Here is a 23,262-nt window from a genome sequence, read left to right on the forward strand (position 1 = left end):
AAATGATTCCACATGGTTCTGACGATCTGCTCTCCATTCCCACGTCCCATTGGGCTGCTCCAGCTCACACATTATCATCTTCCCACTGGAACGGCTACAACTGCTCTTTCCTCTCCAATCGTCCTTCATGCAGCTGCCAGCATCACTCCCTTGAAAACCTTTCAGCGCTCCATGCACTAGCCTACAACATTCAGGATTCATGTGTCCACTACAACATGCCATCTGCCTTTCTCTGAACCCACCACCAAGTCAAATCCCCTCTTTGGCTTATGCTGATCCTGTAGCAAAGAACACAGAGCTCTCCCACCCCCCCTTTTGAAAATCAGCCTCAAGGGGCATCCCAAACCCCACAGACCCCAGGAAACCTTCCCTGATCTCCAAATCAGAGATATGTTCTTTCACCTCTAAACTCCCAAGGCACTTTTCTTCAGTTCTTTCACTCCTCTAGCATTAATCATTGAACAGTGCTTCTGAAACTTTCATGTGCATTCGAATCACTTGGATACCTTATAAAATGCAGATTCTAATTCAGCAGGTCTGAGATCCTGCACTTCTAACAAGCTCCCAGGTGATGCAGATGCTGCTGGTCCAAGAACTGCACTTGAGCATCAGAGCCTGACATGTCAGGAAGGTCCTCATGGATGCGGTTTATTTGTGTATCTCCCAACCCCACTAGTCCAGGGCTTTGCTTATCATGAAATTCTTGTCAAGCAGACGCTGTCAAAGAAGGTGGGATTCCACAAAATCATTCTGGTCACATTTGTCTTTTCCAAAGGGAAACAGTTTCTCAGTCACATTTACTTAATTTCTTAAAAGAATAATGACTTCATTATGTTTGAAAAAAATGATATATTTATTATTTTTAAGGCCGGGCAATATTAGAAGATTTAGAAAATCACCTAGGACCCCACCACCCAGAAATAGTTAATATGTGGCAAACATCATTCCAGACATATTTTGCATACATTCAGATGAAAAGACAAAAGAATGAAAGAATAGAAGGGTGACTTGGGGGGAAGGGCAGGTAAAAGATACATATAAATGGGATTTGACACACAAATACCATACATGTCACTGTAATTAAAAGTATAAAGTATAAATTTTACTTCAATATGACAGAGAAACAGAAACTGAGGTGAAACTGAAGGAATGGTAGAGCTTCAGATGAATGGGTCTTCACAAGAGATATTAGTTTCTAAAAGATCTCTCTAAAGTTAAGAAAAGAAAGAATAAAAAGCATTAGGATGCTGAAATCACTCTTTTAACTATATATTTCAATTTCAGACTGCAGCTACTGACACACCTATTTCCTGTTATGAAGTGAAGCAATCAGTACTCACACTTTCTCCCAGATACCAGTTTTGGTTATTTATGCTAATATTACAATTGTCAAGGTTTCTGTTCCGTAACCATCATTTTCAGAGTTGTTTAGTTTTAATTCGATATGAACACAAAGTCAATACTCACCACGGATGATTTTATGATGGCTTCTTCGTTTCTCAGTTCTGAATTTTGACTCATCATTCTGTTGTCAGAGTTCTCTAGAGAGTGCATGAGTACCACAGTCCCTTAATCCATTCACATTGAAAATGTCTCTCTCTTGCCTTTTAACTGAAGGACAACGTGGCTGGAACTCAGGACTCCACAGGCCTTACTCCACTGTCTTCCAGCACTGGGAGAAACTCTAATAAAGCCAGAGGCAGCCTGCCTTTTTCTCCTTCTAAGGGACTTGCGTGTTCAGCCTGATCACCATAGGCCACCTTCTTGCCTTTACCCACTCAATCAGCAATTACTAATGGAGTGTGTACCGCGTACTGGGTACCATACTAGTGCTGAACACTGTTAGAAATGTCTTAGTGTGGATTATTCCATGTCAAATTTTGTTGGGCATGACGTGTCCTTCTGAGCTTCAGATTTGAATCTTTATTTCAGAACGTCATCTTCTATTATGTCAATATTTTTCTTATTCCCATCTCTTCCATTCTCAGTGCATTGTTGTGAATATCAAATGAGTTAATATATGTAAATCACTTGGAAGAGTGCCTGGCACTTAGTCAAAGTAAGATGGAGGAAGGGAAGAGAACTCTCCCCTTCAGGAATACAAGTGCCATGCCTCTCATTTCTATCTCAGTCTCTCTAATCATTTTTCTATTTTCTCATTCACTCTTCTATGTTTGATTTCTTCTAGCTTAATCACCATATCTGACTGCATTTTCAGCTGCTTTTACTTCTGATACGGCTTTTCTCTCCATGTTTATACATTTTTCTTTCATTTACTTTTTGAGAACTGTGAGTGTACTCTCTTTCTTCATAAGATCAAGGACTTAAAATCTCTAATTTGCATTCTTACAAGCCAACGAAGAGCTCTTTTCCCTTTTGTAAAACTCTCCTTATTCTTGGAGGGCAGTTCCTTTTGCAATCCATTTCCTTCATCTGTCTTTTGTTATGTTCATTACAAAGTTATGCTCAGGTTCCATGTTCACTCTTGTCCTAGCGTTATTTATCTTGAAACAGAGCCATGATTTGTTGAAGAATGAAAACAGTCCATGCAGGGCGAGAACTGGGGTGCTCTGCAGCTTCAACTTTTCCCTGAATATCTATCTGAAAAGTCTGTTCTTTTTCTCAACCTACAGTGTGTGTTCCCTTGGCTTGTACAATATGTAGCAGGTTTCATGACTCACAGAAAAGCCCCTTTACAGGCTGGGTTCCTTAGGTTCTAATCTATCAAACTCCCTCCCCCATAAATACACACATGCACAACTGGCTGGATAACAGGAAATGAGGAGAGCGTGTCACCCTCAGCTCCATTTCCCCTGTGCCGCTTCACACTTCGGCTCTTTGCACTTTGGCCACACCGCACGGCTTGTGGGATCCTAGTTCTCTGGCCAGGGACTGAAACGGGACTCTGAGCAGTGAAAGCATAAAGCCCTAACCACTGGACCACCAGGGGGTTCCCCACACTCTGGCTCCTGAATGGGGCCTTGACTGTGGCTTCCCCATTTCTCCTGTGGCCTGCCCACATCCTTACATCTCTTTTCTCTAGTTAAAGACTACTGGATACACCTTTCTTAACTGAGAGATTCACTTTTAGTGAATTTTGTTTCTTGCTTTGTCCTTGTCTTTGTCTCTATTTCACAGAGCCTAGCAGGTTAACAAGACTCTTAGTTACCATATTCCAAGTGACAAAAAACTAAAGTACCATAAGCTGTTCCTGTCAAAGTAAATAAAGGAAGGAAGAAAGATAAGAAAGGAAAGGAAAGGAAAGAGGAAGGAAGGAAAGAAAGAAGAAAGGAAAGAAGGGCCAGAGAGAGAGAGAAAAAAAGAACATATTGTGGATGTGGTAGCCTCACACACAGCTCGATTTAGGGGCTTATACGTCATCCTTGAACTTAGTCACTGTCTTCATTCCTTGGCTCTGCTTGTTTATACATCACTTCCCATCAGTCACCCTCCACAGGCAATGAAATAGCCACTGTTGGCTCCAAGACTACGTCATTCTTTACAGCTTGTAAACCTGGAGGAAGAGCACTTTCCCCAAAGGCTTTGGCAGAAGTCCCAGGGAAGGATTCAATTGGTCTGGCTTAGATCACGTGCCCACCTCCAAATCGACTACTCTCATTCCACAGCTTTTAGTGAGTGCTGGGAGAAGACAGGGGTTAGAAAACTGAACCCTTGCAAGTGTTCAGAGGCTTGTCCAAGAACATAGAGCTGAGGACTTCCCTGATGGTCCAGTGGCTAAGACTCTGACCTTCCAATGCAGGGGGGCCATGTTCAATCCCTGGTCAGGAAACTAGATCCCATGTGCCTCAACTAAGAGTTCCCATGCCACAGCTAAAGAACCGGCATGCTGCAATGACAACTTAGCACAACCAAATAAATAAATTAAAAAAAAAAGAACATACAGCTGAAGCAAGTGGCTGAGAGAAAACTGATTCTGAATCCACAGATTCTGACCCCTAAAGAGTTCTTAACCCTCCACAAGTAACTGCTCTTGGACTTTCCTCCTAAAAATCACATTTCCAAACCACAAGAAGTTAAACAATATTTACACAGAAACTCTTAGAAGGTTTTTAAAAGCAGATGTATAAAAGGGTTCATCAGACAGAACCACTGGATAGATGATGAATGGAGACATACACACATATGTACTTTGAAGAAAGCTATTTTCAAAACATATAGCAACATAAAGCAAGAGAAGATGGGGTGTTGCTAACTGCAGGCCTGCCAAACTTGGAATCCACGCATGGACACACAGGCTGTCGTTGACTGGCACATGGTTTGAAGATGACAGTTTAGTAAGGGCTGGAGAGTGCTTTTCTCGTCTAGAAAGTTAAACAGTGCCCACTTCCCCACCCCCAACCTTGTCTGCAATGATGCCTTGTCTAGCAAGTCCTTTTTCCATCACGACCGGCATAAAGTTAAACTCCAGTCCATCCCAGGTCTGAGTTTGTTCTAAATTAAGGGTTTCCCTAAAATCAACACAGTTTCACTGAATTAAACTACTCCTTTCTCTCACTGGGCCACGAAGCACTGGCATGAAGGTGGCGGCTCCCACGCCAGATCAGCAGCAAAGACCCTGACCTCCCTTCCTCCACCCTCAACCCCCTGTCAGCTCCAGTTACATAATCCCTTTCCTCCCTTCTCCTGCCAGCTCAGCTCACTGACAAGAGTCTTCATTTCCCACTCTCTGGTCTAAACATGAAAACATGTTAATTGAGGGTAGGGCTTTAGCATCAAGACTGGGAATACTCCACTGGACAGCAAAGATCATTTCTTGGAATTATTTGCTTAAATGTTTACCAGAAACAACCATCAAGTGTTCCAGATTGATTCACAAATGCAATTAATGAAAGAACTGCTAAGAGTTTCCATTTTCTGGTTTGTTTTAATCCTACTATATATAAAAATTTTTTTTCTGGCACCACTTCAACAAAAATCCCATCCAATGATTAAAGGGGGTAAAGATTTATAAAGCCAAAATGTTACTGGAAATTAAACCTGCCAGGGTGTATGACAAATCCAGGGCAGACACAATTCACTGAACGATGCAAAAGACATCCTAACAAAGCGAAAAGAAAGCAACCAGCGTTGCTGCCCAGCACCTCCTAATTCTGGAACATCAGGAAGAAATGCCACCAGTCCCTAACTGATTTCTCCTCTGCTGTGTGTGAGATAAAATATGTAACTGAAAATGCCTTTGGTGTCCCAGACTGAGGAATAAATAATGAACCCTGGCTTGCTAGATTATTCCATAATATTTGAAGGCTTGCAAAAGAAGAAGAGAAAAACAGCTCTTGTCTGGTTTTTCCTAGTCAACTTTAATTACTGTAAGGATGGGTGCAGCAAGATAAATGTTTCCGTTTCAGTTCAGTGCTGAAAGAAACACAAGTTCTCCTGCTGCCTTTTACGTTTAAGCTCTGAGGTTCGAAGCCTATTGTTATTCACCAACTGGAAAAGATTTGTTGCAATGGCCAGTTTGATGTTTTGTGCTCAACTCCCAAAAGTCCCAATTTGAAGTCCTTCTCTTCCACTTAAGGAGACATTTCATTTTTCCTTTAATTTAAAAAAATGTTCTGAATGCAAAGCAACATTACAAGGACTGCTAGGTTGCCTAATATAAATTCTGTGTGTGCAATGCTCTTCAGGCTGTGTCGGCAGACAAGGTCAGTTCAGCTAAACTAACCAACTGCCAAGCAGCCAGTAGGGGTGGAGGCAGTTTTAAGCACACGGCATGTGTACAAGCCAAAGTCAGACCCGAATCTAAAGTGAGGGCAACAAGCACTTGGTCTTAAAATGGCTCATGGAATTTAATCTTGTTAGGCAAATCCTAACTGGGCAGTTGTTCACAATGACCCAATGGAAAATCATAGAAAAATATCTCTGAGTGACCCTGTCTAGTTCAAGACCTCTTGCCTATCTTAGCACCACTACTGGCTGGGACTGGAAACCACTGCCTGCTCTCTTTCCCACCCTGGTTCCCCAGTTATTCAAGGCTTCCTTAGGAAAACACCAGTATAAGAATTCACAAAGTGAACATTTCTCTACAAATCCTTAATATGGGTAGGAAAATTGCTCCTCTGTTTTCTAGGGGAAGGCCTAGAAAGCCGTATCTAGGAACATGGTATGAATTTAGGGGTTCTTACACAGGTAGGGGGTGGTGAAAGAGTCAACACAGACTAGGGTGGAGAAAAAAGCCTTCTCCAGGAATGTGGTATGAAACAGAGTAACTCCCAGCTGTTCATTTTATGAGGGATTAGTAGCGAGGTATCACAGATAAGAGAAATCCACAGGACTCTCCTATTTTAACTCTAGTTTGCAAAATAAATATTTTAATCCAAGTTTCTACTGGAAAATAAGATAGATCAAGTTTCGTGGAGTCCACAAGAGTGAACTAACCTAAAGGGAGGTAGTGAGAAATTCCAGGCCGGGCAAGAATCCCACATAACACAAACAGTATGATCAGTCATCTCTCAAGGGCTGGCTGGAACAGCCCAAATAAAGCAGAGACTTAAGTCTGACAGCCCTATCAAAGCAGCATTTTGGCAGGTATGAAAAAATGTTTTCCTGAGGAGTGAAGAGGGAGATGTAAAATCAACCCCATTCAGCCATGAGAAGAAATCTCTCCTACTCATGCATCATAAATTTAAAATTTGTTTATATAAAAGGGGAAAATGCAAATCAATCATCTACATAACAGAGAGAACAAACTGGTAAATGACACAGTTGCTCTGACCTGGAAGTTAAGTGAAAAGAATACTGACCCTCCACTTCTGAGATGAAATGGCAAGGATGTTGCCCCTTTAAACATTTCTTGCTCCGTGATTTTACTGAAGTCTCCATCATATGTTAGCTGAAGAGGGTGACTCTTTAAGTGGCCAATGGCCTTTGATTCTGTTAAGTAAATCCCATTTATTTTCACCACAGAGTCCCTTGTCGTAACTGTTTCTTCAGATTCCACTCTCTTTGCTGTAATAACCAAGGAAATGTTTTGTCAAAGCATTTATTTCAGGATTCACCATCTTTCAATATTTTTTTCAATCCAAGAATTTATACAATTTAAAAATTATGTATTACTTATAATTGAGTCTGGAATTGTATGGACAAAACCTCCCTGAACAGCTTTACTTAATAACAATATATCAATATTGGCTCATCTAGCATAACAAATGCATTACACTAAGGTAAGATGTTAAATAGGGGAAACAAGGTGGGAGGCGGAGGGTGGAGGGTGTGGGAATTCTCTGTACTTACCACTCACTTTCGCTCTAAAATGAAACCTAAAACTGCTCTAAAAAATAAAATCTATTATTTAAAAAAAAATCTCCCTGAATGCATACAAGATCTCATCACTAATTTAGGCTTGACATCATCAATTCAGCAGGTAAAAATTAATAGATCTTAGCTCTATTAGCTTAGAGTTTTGTTGTTGTTCAGTTGTTCCCTGTCCGACTCTTTGTGGCCCCATGGACTGCAGCATGCCAGGCTTTCCCTGTCTTTCACTGTAGGCAAATACTCAAATTTAGGTGTATGAACTACCTAGTCCACATAAATACCTCTGTGTCCCATAGCAATGCTTCTTCCTGAATTTGGTCACATTGGTACTTTTTCATTCAGAAATATTGAGTGTTTTCTTGATGTCAGGCATTGTCCTAAGCACTTGGGGTGCATTCGTGACAGAGCAAAGATCCCTGCCCTCACAGAGCTTACATCCTTACAGTACACCTGTTTACACAACAGACAATAAGTAACAGACCATAATAAGTGAAGTATGTAAGAGGGTAGGTGCTATGGAAAAAAGCAAAAGCAGGAACATGGAGAAGGGGAAAAAGGGATTGGGATTGGGAATGGGGGCAGGGAGCAAATTTTAACAGGTGGGCATGATAAGCAAACCCTTACTGGAGGGGAGGCATCGAGCCATCAGATGACGAGGGACTGTGTTTCCAGTGGAGGGAACTGGTGGTGCAGACACCCAAAGGCAGAAGTGTGTCTGGGGCCCCCGGGAGACAGCACGAGTGGCATGTGTGACAGGGTGGGGAGGAGAAAGGTGGTCAGAGGAGCAGGAGCCAGCTCGTAGGGGCCCAGCAGACCATTTCCCAGCAGGGATAGAGGAGGGCACCCGAACACTTGGAAGGCTTTCTCAAGAGAAATAAGAGTTGCAAAAAAAAGACGTCCACAGTCTCTGAACTGAAACATCTACTGTGTTTACAGTGACAAGATCCTTAGATTTAAAATATAACACTGTTTCTTCGTCAGCAAATTGATATTAGGAATAGCTGACCCACGATGCTGCTACTCAACTCTACTTCGTGATAACATATGTTTTTCAAAGGGGCGAGGAGGATCAGCTATTTCTCATACAGAAGTAGTTTTGCAAGCTTTTCCAAAATGACTCAAGGTTTCCTTTTCTGTGCTTGAACCATCAAACCAATAAAAACCAACAATAACAAAACCACCTCGTCTGCTCCTCTGACTAAGCTCTGTGCTTTCAAAACACTGAATTTTACAGCAGAAAGGAACTTTAAAGATTGGCTAGTCTAGCCTTTGTTTTTCAGATGAGAAAATTGAGAACCCAAAAGGCGATCAGCCCAAGGTCACAGAGTAGGTTTGGGGAGAGCCAGGATGTATGGCAGGGAGAGGGCAGGCCTGGCATTCTATCAGACTTGGGGTCAGGTACAGGCTGTGCGATGTGGGCAGCTCACTCAGCTTCTCTCCTCTTTCTCAGAGGTCCCCACCTCTAGGAGACACAGTGAGAATTAAGTGATCTGGCCTGGTAAAGTGACTTCCACAGAGCTAGAACACTCAACACCTGGAAGTCGTGGTCATTATTATTCATGGAACCCGAAAATCCGAAAATCCGGATTGCTAGTCCAGGGCTCTCTCCATAGCACCACACATCCTTAAACATCTTGAGGACTGAATTACAAAGCACATACTTCGTTTCAGATTACAACGCATTTTTAGCCTGTCCCTATGTTTTAGTATTCGTTTCTTTCACTTGTTCGCTCCATAAATATTTATGAAGCACGCGCTGCCGTGTGCCAGATGCTCAGTGGCTGGTGGTCTAGGGGTGAACTGAGAAGTCTCAGCTGCTATGGAGCTTCTGTTCTAGAGGGGAAAATGCAACCCTACTTGAAGACGGAGGAGCAGCAGCCTCTGTTTTCACAATTGAGGAGGGGGCAGTCAGTCAGCATGACAGCAAAGAACAGCCGGGGCTCACTCTTAATCCTGCCTGAGGTCCACCATTCGACCGAGCCTGAGTGAGGAAGCTCGGGTCCCTCTGGCAAATACATGCAGCACGCTGTACTCATTTTGTAGCAGATCATGGGTACATTTCAAAAGGATTCAACAATCAGTAGCCTTACCATGAAAATAGGAACTGTCCTGTTTCAGGATATATCTTTGGCACTTACTGCTGACTACACCCTGTTTCAGGCTCCTGGGCTTCAGACAGAGAAACCCCCTTTTCCCACTCAGTCTAGTAGGGGAAAACAGAGAGGCAGATCTGTCCAGAGAGAGATGCAGAGCAGTGTGGTCTGCGCCAGGTAAGGAGGAGTGCATGGAGAGTCCTGAAGGGTTAGAGTTGCTCAGGGAAAGATTACAGAGAACGTGGAGCCTGAAAAGCACTCCAAAGGGTTAGCAGGAGACCCACGCCCCCACCAAAGAAAAAAGTTCTGAGAAAAAGGAGCAAAGGTCTGGGATGAGAGCTGGTTTCAAGAGGGTCCAAGCTGGACCGTCAAGCTGGGCCCCAGGCTTACAAGGGCCTCACACTTGGCTTAATACTTTGCTGTTGCCATTGTAAAAATCTAAAGAATTTTTGAACAAAGAGCTCCACAGTTTCTCTTTTTTCACTGGGTCCAACAAATTATATACCAGAGCCTGCATGAAGCTCAAAACAGCAAGATGGGTAAGGGGAACTGCAAGGGTTCCATACTGCTGGTGCATGGACCAGGGGCGGGGAGTGGGTAGGCAGGCAAAAGAGAGGACTGAGAAGGGCCTAGAGTGTGAGGCTGGGGCAGAGCTGTGCACACTGGAGGGTGAAGACTTCACCCATGAACCACGAGTCAGTCAACTGCAGCCCCACCAAACCTGGCCTACCACCTGCGTCTATGTAGCATGCAAGCTAAGAATGGCTTTTATATTTTTGGATGGTTGATCAAAAAAACAAAAAGTCAAAAGAACAGTATTTTGCAACATGTGAAAATTATATGAAACTTCAAATTTCACTGGTCTACTGTTGCTTTCCCACTGCACTGGCAGAGTTGAGAAGGTTGACCAGAAGATTCTGAGGCCTGCAAGGTTTAAAATATTCACTTGCTGGCCTTTCACAGAAAAGTTTGCCAACTTCTGTGCTAGGTCACTATTTCCCAAGCTGTGTTTTCCAAAGACATAGTCCATAGCCAGGTAGGCCTGGGAAATGCTGGGCTAAAGTAAAACTAAACAGGTGACTTCACCAGATGGCTTTCCCCATCCTGTAATTGCTCACATGCATTGTAACGGCGCACGGGACCTTTACTCCAAGGAAAAGTTGTAGTTTTGCCAAAAGTGTTCCCTGGAACTCAGTTTGGCAACCACTCCTTTAGGCACAGCAAGGGCTCTCTGAAGGGTTTTCAGCAAGAAGAGGATGCAATCTGATTTTTATTTGCTTCCTGAACCCTTGTCCCTTACGGCACACCGAGAGAAAGTCACAATTTTTCACGGTCCACCAGGACAGAAGGACAAAGCTGCTACTCACAGCCATGTCTGGGTGGGCGCTCAGCATGATCAGGCTCTGATACCTCCAAGGGCCGAGGGTTCCAATGCTGACCCACCTGCAACCCCCTAGTAAGCAGAAGGTGGAGAAAGATAGGAGCGCTGGACGACCAGGGATAGGGTGAGAGGTGATAAACGCTGGTGTGGCATCGGTGGGATGGAGAACACAGACTCTGGGGATATTCAGGAAGCCCACACAGGATGCCTGTCTGGGGTAGCTAAGATACAAGGGTTGTGAGAAGGTGGAGCCTGCTCGGAGGTCTCCATCTAGCTGGAATAACCGGAGCGACACGGTCACCTTCAGCCAAAAACTCTGTCTGAACACAAGAGATTACACTGCTGGCCCCATGAACATGACTATACACATCTCTTCTCTCATTTTCCTCAATCAGGAATTCCAAACCTGCCACCACACCCCCCTAACTCTGCTGGGGGAGTTGTCAGCTACTAATGACTTCATACCAGGGGAAGGGACACACCCTCTGGCCCAGTCTGCACACACAGCAGCCTTTACAGCCTGTTTCCCAACAAAAGATACCTTTTCTTAAACAATAGGGATTCTGAGACAAGCCCGGGGAGCTCCTGTACAAAGGACAAGGAGTCCAAGCCTGGAGCATTAGAACACTTTTTTAAAATTGGGTGATGCGCACTTTCAAAAAGACAATAACTTTTTACTGCCATTGTTTCCTGGGTGCTGACGCAGACTGCAGGGTTGGTGGGAATGGTGAAGGGGGCAACTGCCCACAGGGTGGATGGAAGAACCCAGACAGAGACATGCTTCAGCGGGTAGGGAAATGTCCATTTCTCCTGGTACCTTTACACTGCATGGGAACAGCTCAGCAAGCAGCCAGGTTTTCAAGTGGGAGCCACCAAGAGTTAAATGTGTGCGGCATTTGGGCTCAGAAGCAAAAACATCGAATAAACAACAGCTCTGCCATCCTGTTTATGAGAAGTGGCCCTGTTCCTATCTGAGTCTGACCTCACTCCACACTGTGTGGCTGCTGGAGCCCATCCCCTCTCAACTTGGCTCCTGTAAGTACCAACCCTTTCTGATGTAACTGGTCTGATGGGGGCCCTGGTGGAGCAACATCTGAAAAGTTCCTCAGTGACTGTAAAAGTGCAGCTACTATTGAGAAACAGAAGTCTAATGATGTCTCTTCCTTGCTTAAATCCTGCCCTGGCTTCTCACTGTAGGAAGAATAAAGCCCTGGCCACGTCCTCCCACTGGCCTGGCCCCAAATAGCTCTGGGACCTTAGCTCCCTTCCCCTTCTGGCCACACAGGCCTCCAGCCTCACTGCCCCTTCAGCCTGGGCACTGTGCTCACAGATTTCTACCTGGCTGTCTTCTTATCGTTATTCACATTTCAACTCAGACACCACCTCTTCAGGGACACCTTTCAGAGTTGACACAATTCCTTCTGCCACAGTCACTCCCCATCCCAGGATCCAGCTTATCTTCTTCTTAGCACTCATCAGAGCCTAATTATCTTATCTCTGGGTTTTCCTGTTTACTGTCTATCTTCCCTTTGAGGGCAAGACTCTGTTGGCCTAAACTGGTACCTGGCAGCTAGTAGGTGCTCAATAAATAGCCAACTGCCTATTAGAGAAGAAACAAATGCAGACAGTGAGGTAATGCAGAATGCCTAATTATATACTTCTTACAGCATGGAGCGGTGGCTGCCTGCCTTTTCCTTTCTCCCTGATTTTATCTCTTCAGCTGTGTCAGGGACCATAGGGACCAGACAGGAAAGTGAGTGCAGTGCGCTGGGGAGACCCAGGAACTGCAGATCACACACCAGGCTAATGGGGATGAGGGCTACTTGCATAAACAGTCATGCATCTAGAGTCCTCCGTGAGATCTTCTACATTTATGCTGGCGACTAGTTAAGATAAAACGCTTATATGTCAAACAAGCAGGATGCTTAGGGAGTGGCTTCTATGGTAACTTCTGGGATCATCTGCAGAGTGTCTCCTCTCTGTGAGTGTAAACCTGCCCACTCTTCATCAAGCCTTGTCGACGGAAGGAGGGCTGGTTCTGTCAGCTCCAGCTAAAGTGGATTTTCAACTTTCAGGAAATGTATAATATGGTGTAATTTTACTAATGAGAAATGTATAATATGGTGTAATATAAACATGATGTATAGTAAATTTATAATATGATACTGAACACACATATGAGGCTGAAGTGAAATCCTTAAAGACATACTAACGTTCACTGTCTGCAATGTGCTCTGATATTTTCCATTCTATTTTATTCTACTTTATACTGTTTTAAATGCTGGTGTGATTCACTAAGTTGATTGTCACCCACTAATGGAGCATTTGCTACAGTCTGAAAAACTCTTAGTATGCTCTGGACAAGAGGTGATTCCAATTACCAGGACATTCCTTAGAATCTGAGGTTTTTAGCTTCTCTGTTTACAGGTTTAAGATACCTGCCAACATTACTGGGGCTGTAGAAAAAGTCCCATTCAAACTGTGCTTCTAATTTTCACATGGATTCAGAAAGGTATTTTCACGAGTGTACATCACATAAATCTTAAATGTGCCTAATGAAACGAACAACTTTTGGAATTCTAATTTAGAAATTACTTCCAATGTAGGTGAACTCATTCACTAAAAAAACACTTATCCTAAGATTCTTTTTCTACCAAGTATCATTTAAAAAAAAAACCCTAATATTTAGGTATTCTTCATAAACACTCAGAAAAATATACGAACAATGTTTCTTAACCAGCTTTCGCACAGTACTAAGTCTTAGTTAACATAAAAAATCATATAAACATAGTTCCTGTGTGTAAATTCAAGAAACACGCTTGCCCCCAGGTTTTAAAGTATATTACGTTTTAAAGACCTTACACTGAGTGGGAAGAAGGGTCCTGGCTGGCAGAAGAGCTCCCTGGGAGGCCGCCCTGAATAAACGAGCCCGGGCACTGCTTATCCTTCTAATCTTCGCGGGGTCCACTGGGGGTTTAGGAAAGGAAGGGCAGATGTCTTCTGCTGTGGCAGGAGATGCTGGAGCTTTCGGTTTCTGGAAAGAGATTTTTTTAAATGCTTGGCATGAGTTTCTGTCTTGAATGAGACTCACCACCCAGAGCTGACCCTGACACTTCCAGAGAAGTGCATGGCTTCCTGCAGGGCTTCTTCCCAGCCTCTGATGCTAGATCTCAATGCATTAGGTATATGACACTTTTTCATTGCTTTTGTCAGTTATACTGTATTAAATACTCTACTGTCCTGCTTGGTACATTTGGGGGGAAAAAAAGGTTTACCCATGCCAGCAAACAAATCTGTATTAGGAGACTATAAAATACGGTATGGTACATTTAACCTACTTTGTAAATCTTTGTGTTCGATCTGATTCAGTTCAGAAAACACTAACTGGGCAACCAAGAACTATGTGGAATATAAATACGACCTTTATATATTTTGGACTACACAAAAGTATTTTTTAACAATATAAAATTTTTTAAAATAACTTAGGCTAATAAATCACAAAAGAGCAAGTAGTAATCTTGGACTTATGATATATTTTATTTTCTACATCTTAAAAATTCTAAAGGTCCATATAGTAAAAACTATAGTTTTTTTAGTAGTCATGTACAGATGTGAAAGTTGGACCATAAAGAAGGTTGAAAACCAAAGAACTGATGCTTTCAAATTGTGGTGCTGGAGAAGAGAAGTCCCTTGGACAGCAAGGAGACCAAACCAGTCAATCCTAAAGGAAATCAACCCTGAATATTCACTGGAAGGACTGATGCTGAAGCTCCAATACTTTGGTCACCCGATGCAAAGATCCAACTCACTGGAAGACTCTGATGCTGGGAAGGCCTGAGGGCAGAAGGAGAAGGGGGCAACAGAGGATGAGATGGTTGGATGGCATCACCGACTCAAAGGACATGAGCTTGAGCAAACTCCAAGAGATAGTGAAGGACAGGGAAGCCTGGCGTGCTGCCGTCCATGGGGTCACAAAGAGTTGAACACAACTGAGTGACTGAACAACTATTAGAAAAGGGACATTAGTGGCAAAATTCCAATTCCCTAAAGACTTAAACATACCTGCACCAATCACTATGCCACCCAGAGCACCTTCGGGTCTAACCTCCAGATGGCAGTGACCTCTGACCCAACCTGGGGCCACAAGCTCACAGAGGCCTGGACTCCCACTTTTAGTGTTGCCTGGTGGTCCCTTCTTCCTCCCACTCTATCCAGATTATCTATCTATGAAAGAGCAATCTTACGGCAGCAAATGCTTCCAGCTCTCTAGTCAAAAATAATCAAGTTGAAAGTTCCTGAAATCACTTACATAATAAATGGAGTGACTCTCAATCCAACAGATAAATCAACAAATTCTTTTTAAAAATCCAGTGTGAAGTTCAAGTCCAATAATTTGGAGAACGGGTGAGCTCATTTATCATATGACACATCATCTCAAACACTGGTTTTCTCATGTACATTAATAGGATAGACATCTATATCAGAGTCCTCTCAAGAAGTTGCTTATTTCAATAATGAAGACATTTTTCAAAAAAATTTTTACATCCTTCTGTTCATTTGCAACTTAATCGGTTCATAAACCAGGCCCACCCCCCCAAAAAACACACCAGTTTTATGACTATAGAGATACATTCTTCTAAACATAGTTATAAAAAACAAATAATCAGCATAATAGGCAGGATGAGTCACTGACTGGGACCAAACCCACTTACTAGTTATGTGAACTTGGACAGGCCATATACTTCTATGAGCTCGCCTATCGATCAGACGGAGTCAGCAGCCCCCTTTTTGCAGGGACCCTCAAGTCCAGACAAGTCCTGGCCATATACTTCTATGAGCTCGCCCATCGATCAGACAGAGTCAGCAGCCCCCTTTTTGCAGGGACCCTCAAGTCCAGACAAGTCCTGTTACGGAGGCTGGAGGAACGCAGTTCCCTCCCTGTGTAAGCTGCTCACCCTTTATGTATTTACCATATTTGGTTCCAAGTTACTTTTAAGTCTCAAAGGCTAAGGCCCTAGACCCTGATACAACCTTGCTGGAAAACAGATCCTGAATCCAGAGGGGTCTATTTTGAAGGAGACAACACTCTTCCTGTCTGTATAAATTATGTTATATTTAACAGTCCCTTCACTTTTTAGTCTCCTTAATTTGCTGCAAAATATTCATAAGAATGTGACGTAAGTCATGAAACTAATAGTAACAACAAAGCTAAGAGTGTGATACAGTAAACTAAGTGCTTTACATGTAATTATGAAATATGAAATAAATAAGGATAATCTCAATACTGAATGTCAATTCAAGGTTTTCTTATCTCAAAATGTCTGTACTCTGCAGGTGCCTTGAATCTCAAACAAAGATTGAGAAGCCTGTATAATAGTAATGCAGATGAAGTAAATGGCTGATTTTATAGATTCTTTAACAATTAGAAATGTTTAGGGGTATTAAATAAAAGATCTTATAAAACAGAAAATATGGTTTTACAATGCGCATTTCTACCCAAAGAGAATAACCTAATTATATCTGGATGACAAGATAAATCCCTTTAACTGCTCCCTGATAAAAGGTATCATTTTCCTAGTGAAAAATTAGTCATTGTTTGTATAATAAAAATTAGTTCCATTTTATTACTGACCTTTACTAAATTATTCATCCCATTTAAACATATACCTCTCTGGACTACTTAAAATATAAAGTGATATGTGTGAAGCATTTTTAATTCTCCAAGGGAAAATGAAACAAGCCACCAGTTTCTATCTCGCCAGGTTCTACAAAGTGTTCTTTCACCTTGCGGAGCAAAATGGCTGTTTTGAAGCACAACAGCAAAAATTTTTTCTTGTAAAATTCACTTTATTTTAGAGTACAGAGAATGTTGCAAGTGGCTTTAAATCTTCACTTAAAAACTCCACTTCCTCAAGTACTGTGCCAAGATACTAGCCAGTGACAGGGGTACAACCAAAACACTGGGAAAGTCAGATTTTAAGATCTGTCCTGGATGAGAAAATTGCTCGAGTCCCTGAAGACCGAAAGGCTATTGTCCTACAACAACACGCTCAAAGAAGACAAAAATGTCTAGGACATTTAAGGTGTCTAGGACATCTGGCTGGCTTTTACTCTCATCTGAGCATGGGGGCAAGGGAGCCTTAACCAAGTTCTGGCCTAGCTCCTCCAGATTACCAGCTGGGACGGTGAAGTCCCACTCTACATGAAGACTAGAAAAGGGGGTCCAAGATCTCCAGCCTCAGAAAGTCACCATGACTTCATTTGTAAAGCCATGGCACCCGCACACGCACCCCCCACCCCTCTTGGAAGTCCCAAAGTGAGTACATGTTAAAAACTCCCCCAAGGACATGGCCTTTGGATGTGGCAATTGTAGGTGCATTTCTATTACTATGATTTTCTCCACAGGTCCTCTGGGCTCCTCTGTCACTCTCAGCATGTGACTCACTGCAGTAATGTCACCATTTGTTTCAGAAATAGTGAAAGAAAAAACACTGCTTGACATTCTCATTCTGCACTTTCTTACCCTGGATCTCCCCCAGCACAAAGGGACATATGGGCTCCTAAGTCACTTTCTCTTTAAAATATATATTCAGTTTTGTTCTACTTGTTCAGTTCAGTTCAGTCACTCAGTTGTGTCCGACTCTTTGCGACCCCATGAATTGTTAAATACTATAAAAGATATGAATGCTCCCCTGGTGGCTCAGACAGTAAAGAATCTGCCTGCAATGCGGGAGACCTGGGTTCCATCCCTGGGTTGGAAAGATCCCCTTGAGGAGGGTATCGCCACCCACTCCAGTATTCTTGCCTGGAGAATCCCCACGGTCAGAGGAGCCTGGCGGGCTACAGTCCATGGGGTCGCAAAGAGTCAAATATGACCGAGTGACTAAGCACAGCACAAGATATGAAAACCGGCTGAAACTAATCTATGCTCTGAGAAGTCAGGACAGTGGTTACCCTGGGAAGGTGGTTTCTGGGATGCTGGAAACTACATGCTATTTCCTTTTCAGTGCTGGTTACCTAGCATGTTGAGTTTGCATAAATTTATGAAGCTGCACTCTTATGATCTGTGTCTTTTCTATAGGTCAATAAAAAGTTTAATAAAAATGTGTATGCTCAGTTGCTAAGTCATGTCCAACTCTTTGCAACCCCATGACTGTAGCCCACCAGATTCTTCTATCCATGGGATTTCCCAAGCAAGAGTACTGGAGTGGGTTGCCATTTCCTTCTCCAGGGGATCTTCCTGATCCAGGGATCTAACCCACTTCTCCTGTATTGGCAGGCGGGTTCTTTACCACTGAGTCACCAGGGGAGCCCAACGCAGAGCTTAAATAACTAGGTTTTGTAAGTTTCATAAATATAAGGTGAATTCTGTTTTGACAACAGTGTTGAAATAACTACCACCACACAACAGCCCCATGTCTCAGAACTGCTGTGAGAGAGATGCTAAGAGAAAGTTGTTTGTGGCTCACCTACATAGCAGGTCACCTACATAGTGGGTGTATATAAATGCTCGTGGCATACTGCAAACTGCAGTGCTTTCCCTTGACTTGACTTCCCTGGTGGCTTAGACGGTAAAAGCATCTGCCTACAGTGCGGGAGACCTGGGTTCGATCCCTGGGTTGGGAAGATCCCCTGGAAAAGGAAATGACAACCCACTCCAGTACTCTTGCCTGGAAAATCTCACGGACGGAGGAGCCTGGAAGGCTACAGTCCATAGGGTCACAAAGAGTCGGACACGACTGAGTGACTTCACTTTCTTTCTGTTGACTTATAGGATTACAGGTGCTGATGGGAACCCTGGTGAGTGAGCCAAGCCCAGTGTGCCCTGAGTGTAGGCAGCCCACTTCTGCTGAAGGCTGTGGTGGGGGCGGCGGGCGGGGGGAGCACAGGACAGATAGGAGGGGAGAAACAGAGAGAGCGATCAATGTTCAAGTGTGAAGAACTGAGAGGATTTGTTAAATGCAGGAACTGGAACGGGCTGCTCTTCCCAGGTCCCTCTTCCCTGCCTGACTGTTGGTTGAGGAATTATTAAAAGGCAAACCAGCCTGAGAACATGTCCCAGATCAAAAAAGGGCTGAAATTCGATTGCTGAGATCTTAACAAATTCAGCAACTGCATCCTTAAGGAACTTAAGTGGTACCACCCCTCCCCCACCCTTCAGGGGTCACTACTCGCCTCCCTTTCCCTGGGCTTCCATTGCCCCAGATCTCCTTCCTGCTTGTTAATTTAGTGGTTGCAGCACCAAAGAATTCTTTAAAAGGTGAAGTGGAAAGGAGGAAAGAAAGTGGAAGGGGAGGTAATTATGAGGTCACTTTCAGAGTTTTTTTTTGACTAGGAGCTCCAAAGTTTATTGTTTGAAAGGAAATATGCCTAAGACCCTTACGTAATTCAGTATAACCAAAAAAAAAAAAAAATTCAAACTAACAGAGTTACTCTTCTCCTGCTTTGACTTTGCACATAGCACCCAACCATCCTACAGTAAAGGAATTTAATTGCAGTGACCTTAAACAGGGGCAATGCCAACATTATCTCTGCTTAACAGGGACCAGGTGAACTCTAGAAACTGAGATTTGTAGGAAAGAGTAGGCCCAAATTGAGTGAGTCCTCCAAAATTACAGCAATATTAAAAACAAACCACAGGAGTCAAATGGTAGAACTGTAGAATGGAGAGCCACTTAGCAACAAGACAGACTGACCACTCAAGGGGCCCTCTTGCTGTAGCCGGTTCAAAAACAAGTGGTTTCCAAGGTTGTAGGTGCAAGAAGACATGTGTCAACAATGGTTGACAAAGTACTTATTGCACATTGGTTCATGCTTGCTAATTTGGTATCTTACTTTTTGTCATTTGCAATATAAGAACAAGGACAGTCTTCCTCACAGCGGCATTTTGATGAGTATTTGGGAATAAAAGATGCATTTTGAAACAACTGGAGTCATTTGGATATGGACTGTACATTAAATAACATTACTGAGTAATAACTTTCTGAGCTTTGATGATAGCATTGCAGTTGTGTGGGAGGCTGTCCCTATTCATATGAGATGCACATTTAAATTTTTGTGGATGAAATCTTATAAGGACTGCAACTTCCTTTAAAATAGTTCACCAAAAACAAACATACACACACACATATTCACAAGCTTGCACACACATAAACAGTAATAAAAACTGAGAAGCTACTTGACTGACACACTAATTCTATGAAAGTCTAAGGAACTGGTATCACCAGGTACTAAAATATCTGCCTGAAAAAATGTGTCTGAAATAAGGAGAATTGTTTGAAAGTCTGGGTAACTCCTTCGCTCCCAGCTGCAGGCAGTCAGGCTACTGAACCCAGGAACAGATGGGAGGTTTGTTCTCCAGAGAGGGTAAAACAGTGTCTCTGGCTAACCAGGCACTGTTGAGGGTCAGGGTACTTAATGTAAACCTAGATATTAATTGGATGTTTATGCACTGAATGCTAGGCATTCGTACCTTCTTCCTCTTGGCTCCTGGGAGTTGGTCTATGGTCAGGCCACTCAAGAGGACTGTTCTCTACGTTCCCTGCCAGAATAGCATCTATTTTACCTGCACTCTACTCACAAGACAGACCTTCCTACCTACTTGCTCCCTCCAAGCTGGTGACCTTTCTACTCTTTAGATCAGACTATCTCCACCCGATAGCTTATCAAACTGGCAGTGAGGGGCAGCCCCTCTGGTGGTTTCTCTGGTAACTAACAAGCCTGGGCTTTCCCAGATGGCGCTGGTGGCACTCCTGCCAGTGCAGGAGATATAAGAGATGCCAGTATGATCCCTTGGTTGGGAAGATCCCTTGGAGGAGGGCATGGCAGCCCACTTCAGTATTCTTGCCTGGAGAATCCCATGGACAGAGGAGCCTGACTGGCTACAGTCCATGGGATCACAAACAGTTGGACACAACTGAAGCAACTTAGCACGTGTGCAATGTGCCAGGGAAACTGCCCCCTATAACTGATGTCTTTGTTGTTGACTCTGGGCTCTTTCTTTGGTATTAAAGCTGGGAAAGTACAGCCCAATAGTTAGCACTCAGCCTTTATCCTCCAAGAAAAACTTTATAGACAATTGACTAGCTCACAAGGAAAGCCTTAAACAGATATGCTGTTGAGGGTTTTATAAACAACACAGCACAGCCAAACCCCGCTAAATGTAGATTTGGGTAAGTTATCAGCTACAGATTGACCAACCCGTTCCACATGCTTCTACTCTCAAATAAGAACAGCCAAATAAGCAGCATGAGCTATCAGAGGAGAATCTCTGATAAGAAAAAAGAGAGACCGAGACAAACATAAAACTGCGACAGAGACACAGAGGACAGACCATGTAAAGACACAGGGAGAAGATGGCCATCTGTCAGCCAAGGAGAAAAGCTGCAAGAAAGCACCGGTGCTGCCACCTTGATCTTGGCCGTCTAATCTCCAAAACTGTGAGAAAATAAATTTCAGTTGTTGAAGACACATATATACACACCACAAAAGCAACGGAAGTTTTAGAAGAACAATTAAAAAACCCAAACTACCATTAATATACTAAGAAAAGATGCTACACTTGAGAGTCCCCTGGACTGCAAGGAGCTGCAGTCAATCCTAAAGGAATCAACACTGAGTATTCATTGGAAGGACTGATGCTAAAGCTCCAATACTTTGACCACCTGATGCAAAGAGCTGACTCATTGGAAAAGACCCTGATGCTGGGAAAGATTGAAGGCAGGAGAAGGGGATGAGGATGAGATGGTTGGATGGCATCACTGACTCAATGGACATGAGTTTGAGCAAACTCCCAGAAATGGTGAAGGACAGGGAAGCCTGGCATGCTGCAGTCCATGGGGTTGCAAACAATCAGACATGACTGAGCGACTGAACAACAAGATGCTACAACCACGAAATAAGAACAGAATACCATTACTAAGAAAAAGATAATTTAGAGGGGGGAAACCTTTTGGAAATTAAAAATACCATCCTAGAAATAAAAAGGACTCAACAAAAGGATTAGAAGACAAAGTCTCATTCAAAAAATGATGGGAAAAAGAAAAGAGAAAAATAGGAAAACTGAAGCGCCAGTCCAGGGGATCCTACACCTGAATAATAAATTCCAGAAAGGGCAAACAGAACAGACAAGAGGGGAAAACACACCAAAATAACTCAAGGACATTTCCCAGAGCTGAAGGCCACTAGATTTTACATCGGAAGTGCTCAGTAACAGGACATTTCAGAACACTGGGAACAAAAAGAAAAATCCTACAAACTTCCAAAGAGAAAAAGCAGCAACCAAGGTCTCAAATGATTTATCTCCCATATGTCCTCTCTCAAGAAGCTGTTGGAGGGAGTACTCTGCTCAAATAAGAGTAAATCAGGAAAGAAGAGGACTTGGGATACAGGAAATAGGAAAGCCAGTACCGGAAACAGGAGTGATGTCCTGCAAGATGCCAGGACAAGTGTTCCAGGAAGGGATTGTGGAAAGTTCTCCAAGGAGATGAATCAAAAAAATATCTCATGTGCCTGAATATATGAAGGAAATTTAGGCCTGAAGAATTTAGACCTGAAACAATAATAATATAGTACCAGTAAAGCAAGGCAACTATTAACAGCAGGGAAAACAAAAAGTGGTACAGATAAGGAGAAGTAATCATCACCAATCATTAGTCCAAGGTTCAGCTATAAACAGAATTTATACAATCACGGTCAGAAAAAAGGGTTCTAACCCAAATTTTGCTGTATCTATATAGTGAGCGGCAGTGGAGACAGAAAGGGTGAATGTGCTGTGAGGAGGCACTGGAGGCAGATAAGAGTTAAATCTTCCTCTTTCCTACTGGGAAGTCATTAGATAATTCCTCAAGCTTTCAAGTCAGAGAGCAACAAGACACTGCGTTATTTAAAAATCTAGATGTAAATATCAAAAAAAAAAGTGCCGATAAGAGTTTAAAATGAAAGCCACCGGGAAGTGGAGAATGAAAAATAAGGGGACAGAAGGCTGCTGGAGGGTTGGTTTTTATTTTTTTTTGACTCTATGTACATGCGTCTATAATTTATTTGTGTACATAACTATTGAAAACATAATACACATAACTTTAAAAATATTGTGAAACATTCTGTTTGCCAGTTATCATATATTTCTAAAATTCCTCTTTGTTATCAAACTATGAGTGCGTGCACGCTCAGCTGCTTCAGTTGTGTCTGACTCTTTGTGACCCCAGGGACTGTAGCCTGCCGGCTCCTCTGTCCATGGGATTCTCCAGGCAAGAATACTGGAGTGAGTTGCCATGCCCTCCTCCAGGGATCTTCCAGAACCAGCAATCAAACCTGCATCTCCTGAATTGCAGGCAGATTCTTTATCCACTGAGCCACCGGAGAAGCCCTATCAAACTATCGGTGGATAATAAAAGCGTTTCATTAGGTACTAACGATTATATTTGGAAAGACATAAAAGAATTTGATTTCATATTAAATTATGAATACTTTTAGGTCTATGCGATCATTCTCTTAGAATATATGTGTTGATTCCAA

The 23,262-nt window shown here is 42.9% G+C and overlaps 1 protein-coding gene across 20 annotated transcripts in view; it reads right to left on the reverse strand.

Annotated features, from left to right (window-relative positions):
* Nucleotides 1–23,262, reverse strand: part of ARMC2 (armadillo repeat containing 2) — a 246,475-nt gene that overhangs the window by 101,591 nt on the left and 121,622 nt on the right. For 13 of the 20 annotated variants that reach the window (XR_014064461.1, XM_081526729.1, XM_081526725.1 and 10 more), the window contains 2 exons: nucleotides 13,609–13,780; nucleotides 6,762–6,966 (listed from right to left, as the gene is read on the reverse strand). Coding sequence is in view for 19 of the 20 variants with exons in the window: in XM_081526729.1 (XP_081382855.1) it covers nucleotides 6,762–6,966; nucleotides 13,609–13,780 (377 nt within the window). In the remaining variant the exon portion in view is untranslated. Of the gene's footprint in view, nucleotides 1–6,757; nucleotides 6,967–13,608; nucleotides 13,781–23,262 lie in introns of all 20 variants that reach the window. The other 7 variants (XM_081526732.1, XM_081526730.1, XM_081526741.1 and 4 more) reach the window with 1 other exon arrangement.

Source organism: Giraffa tippelskirchi, chromosome 9 (assembly GCF_054371585.1).
Source record: "Giraffa tippelskirchi isolate mGirTip1 chromosome 9, T2T-mGirTip1v1.2.pri, whole genome shotgun sequence".
In the NCBI taxonomy this organism is placed as follows: domain Eukaryota; kingdom Metazoa; phylum Chordata; class Mammalia; order Artiodactyla; family Giraffidae; genus Giraffa; species Giraffa tippelskirchi.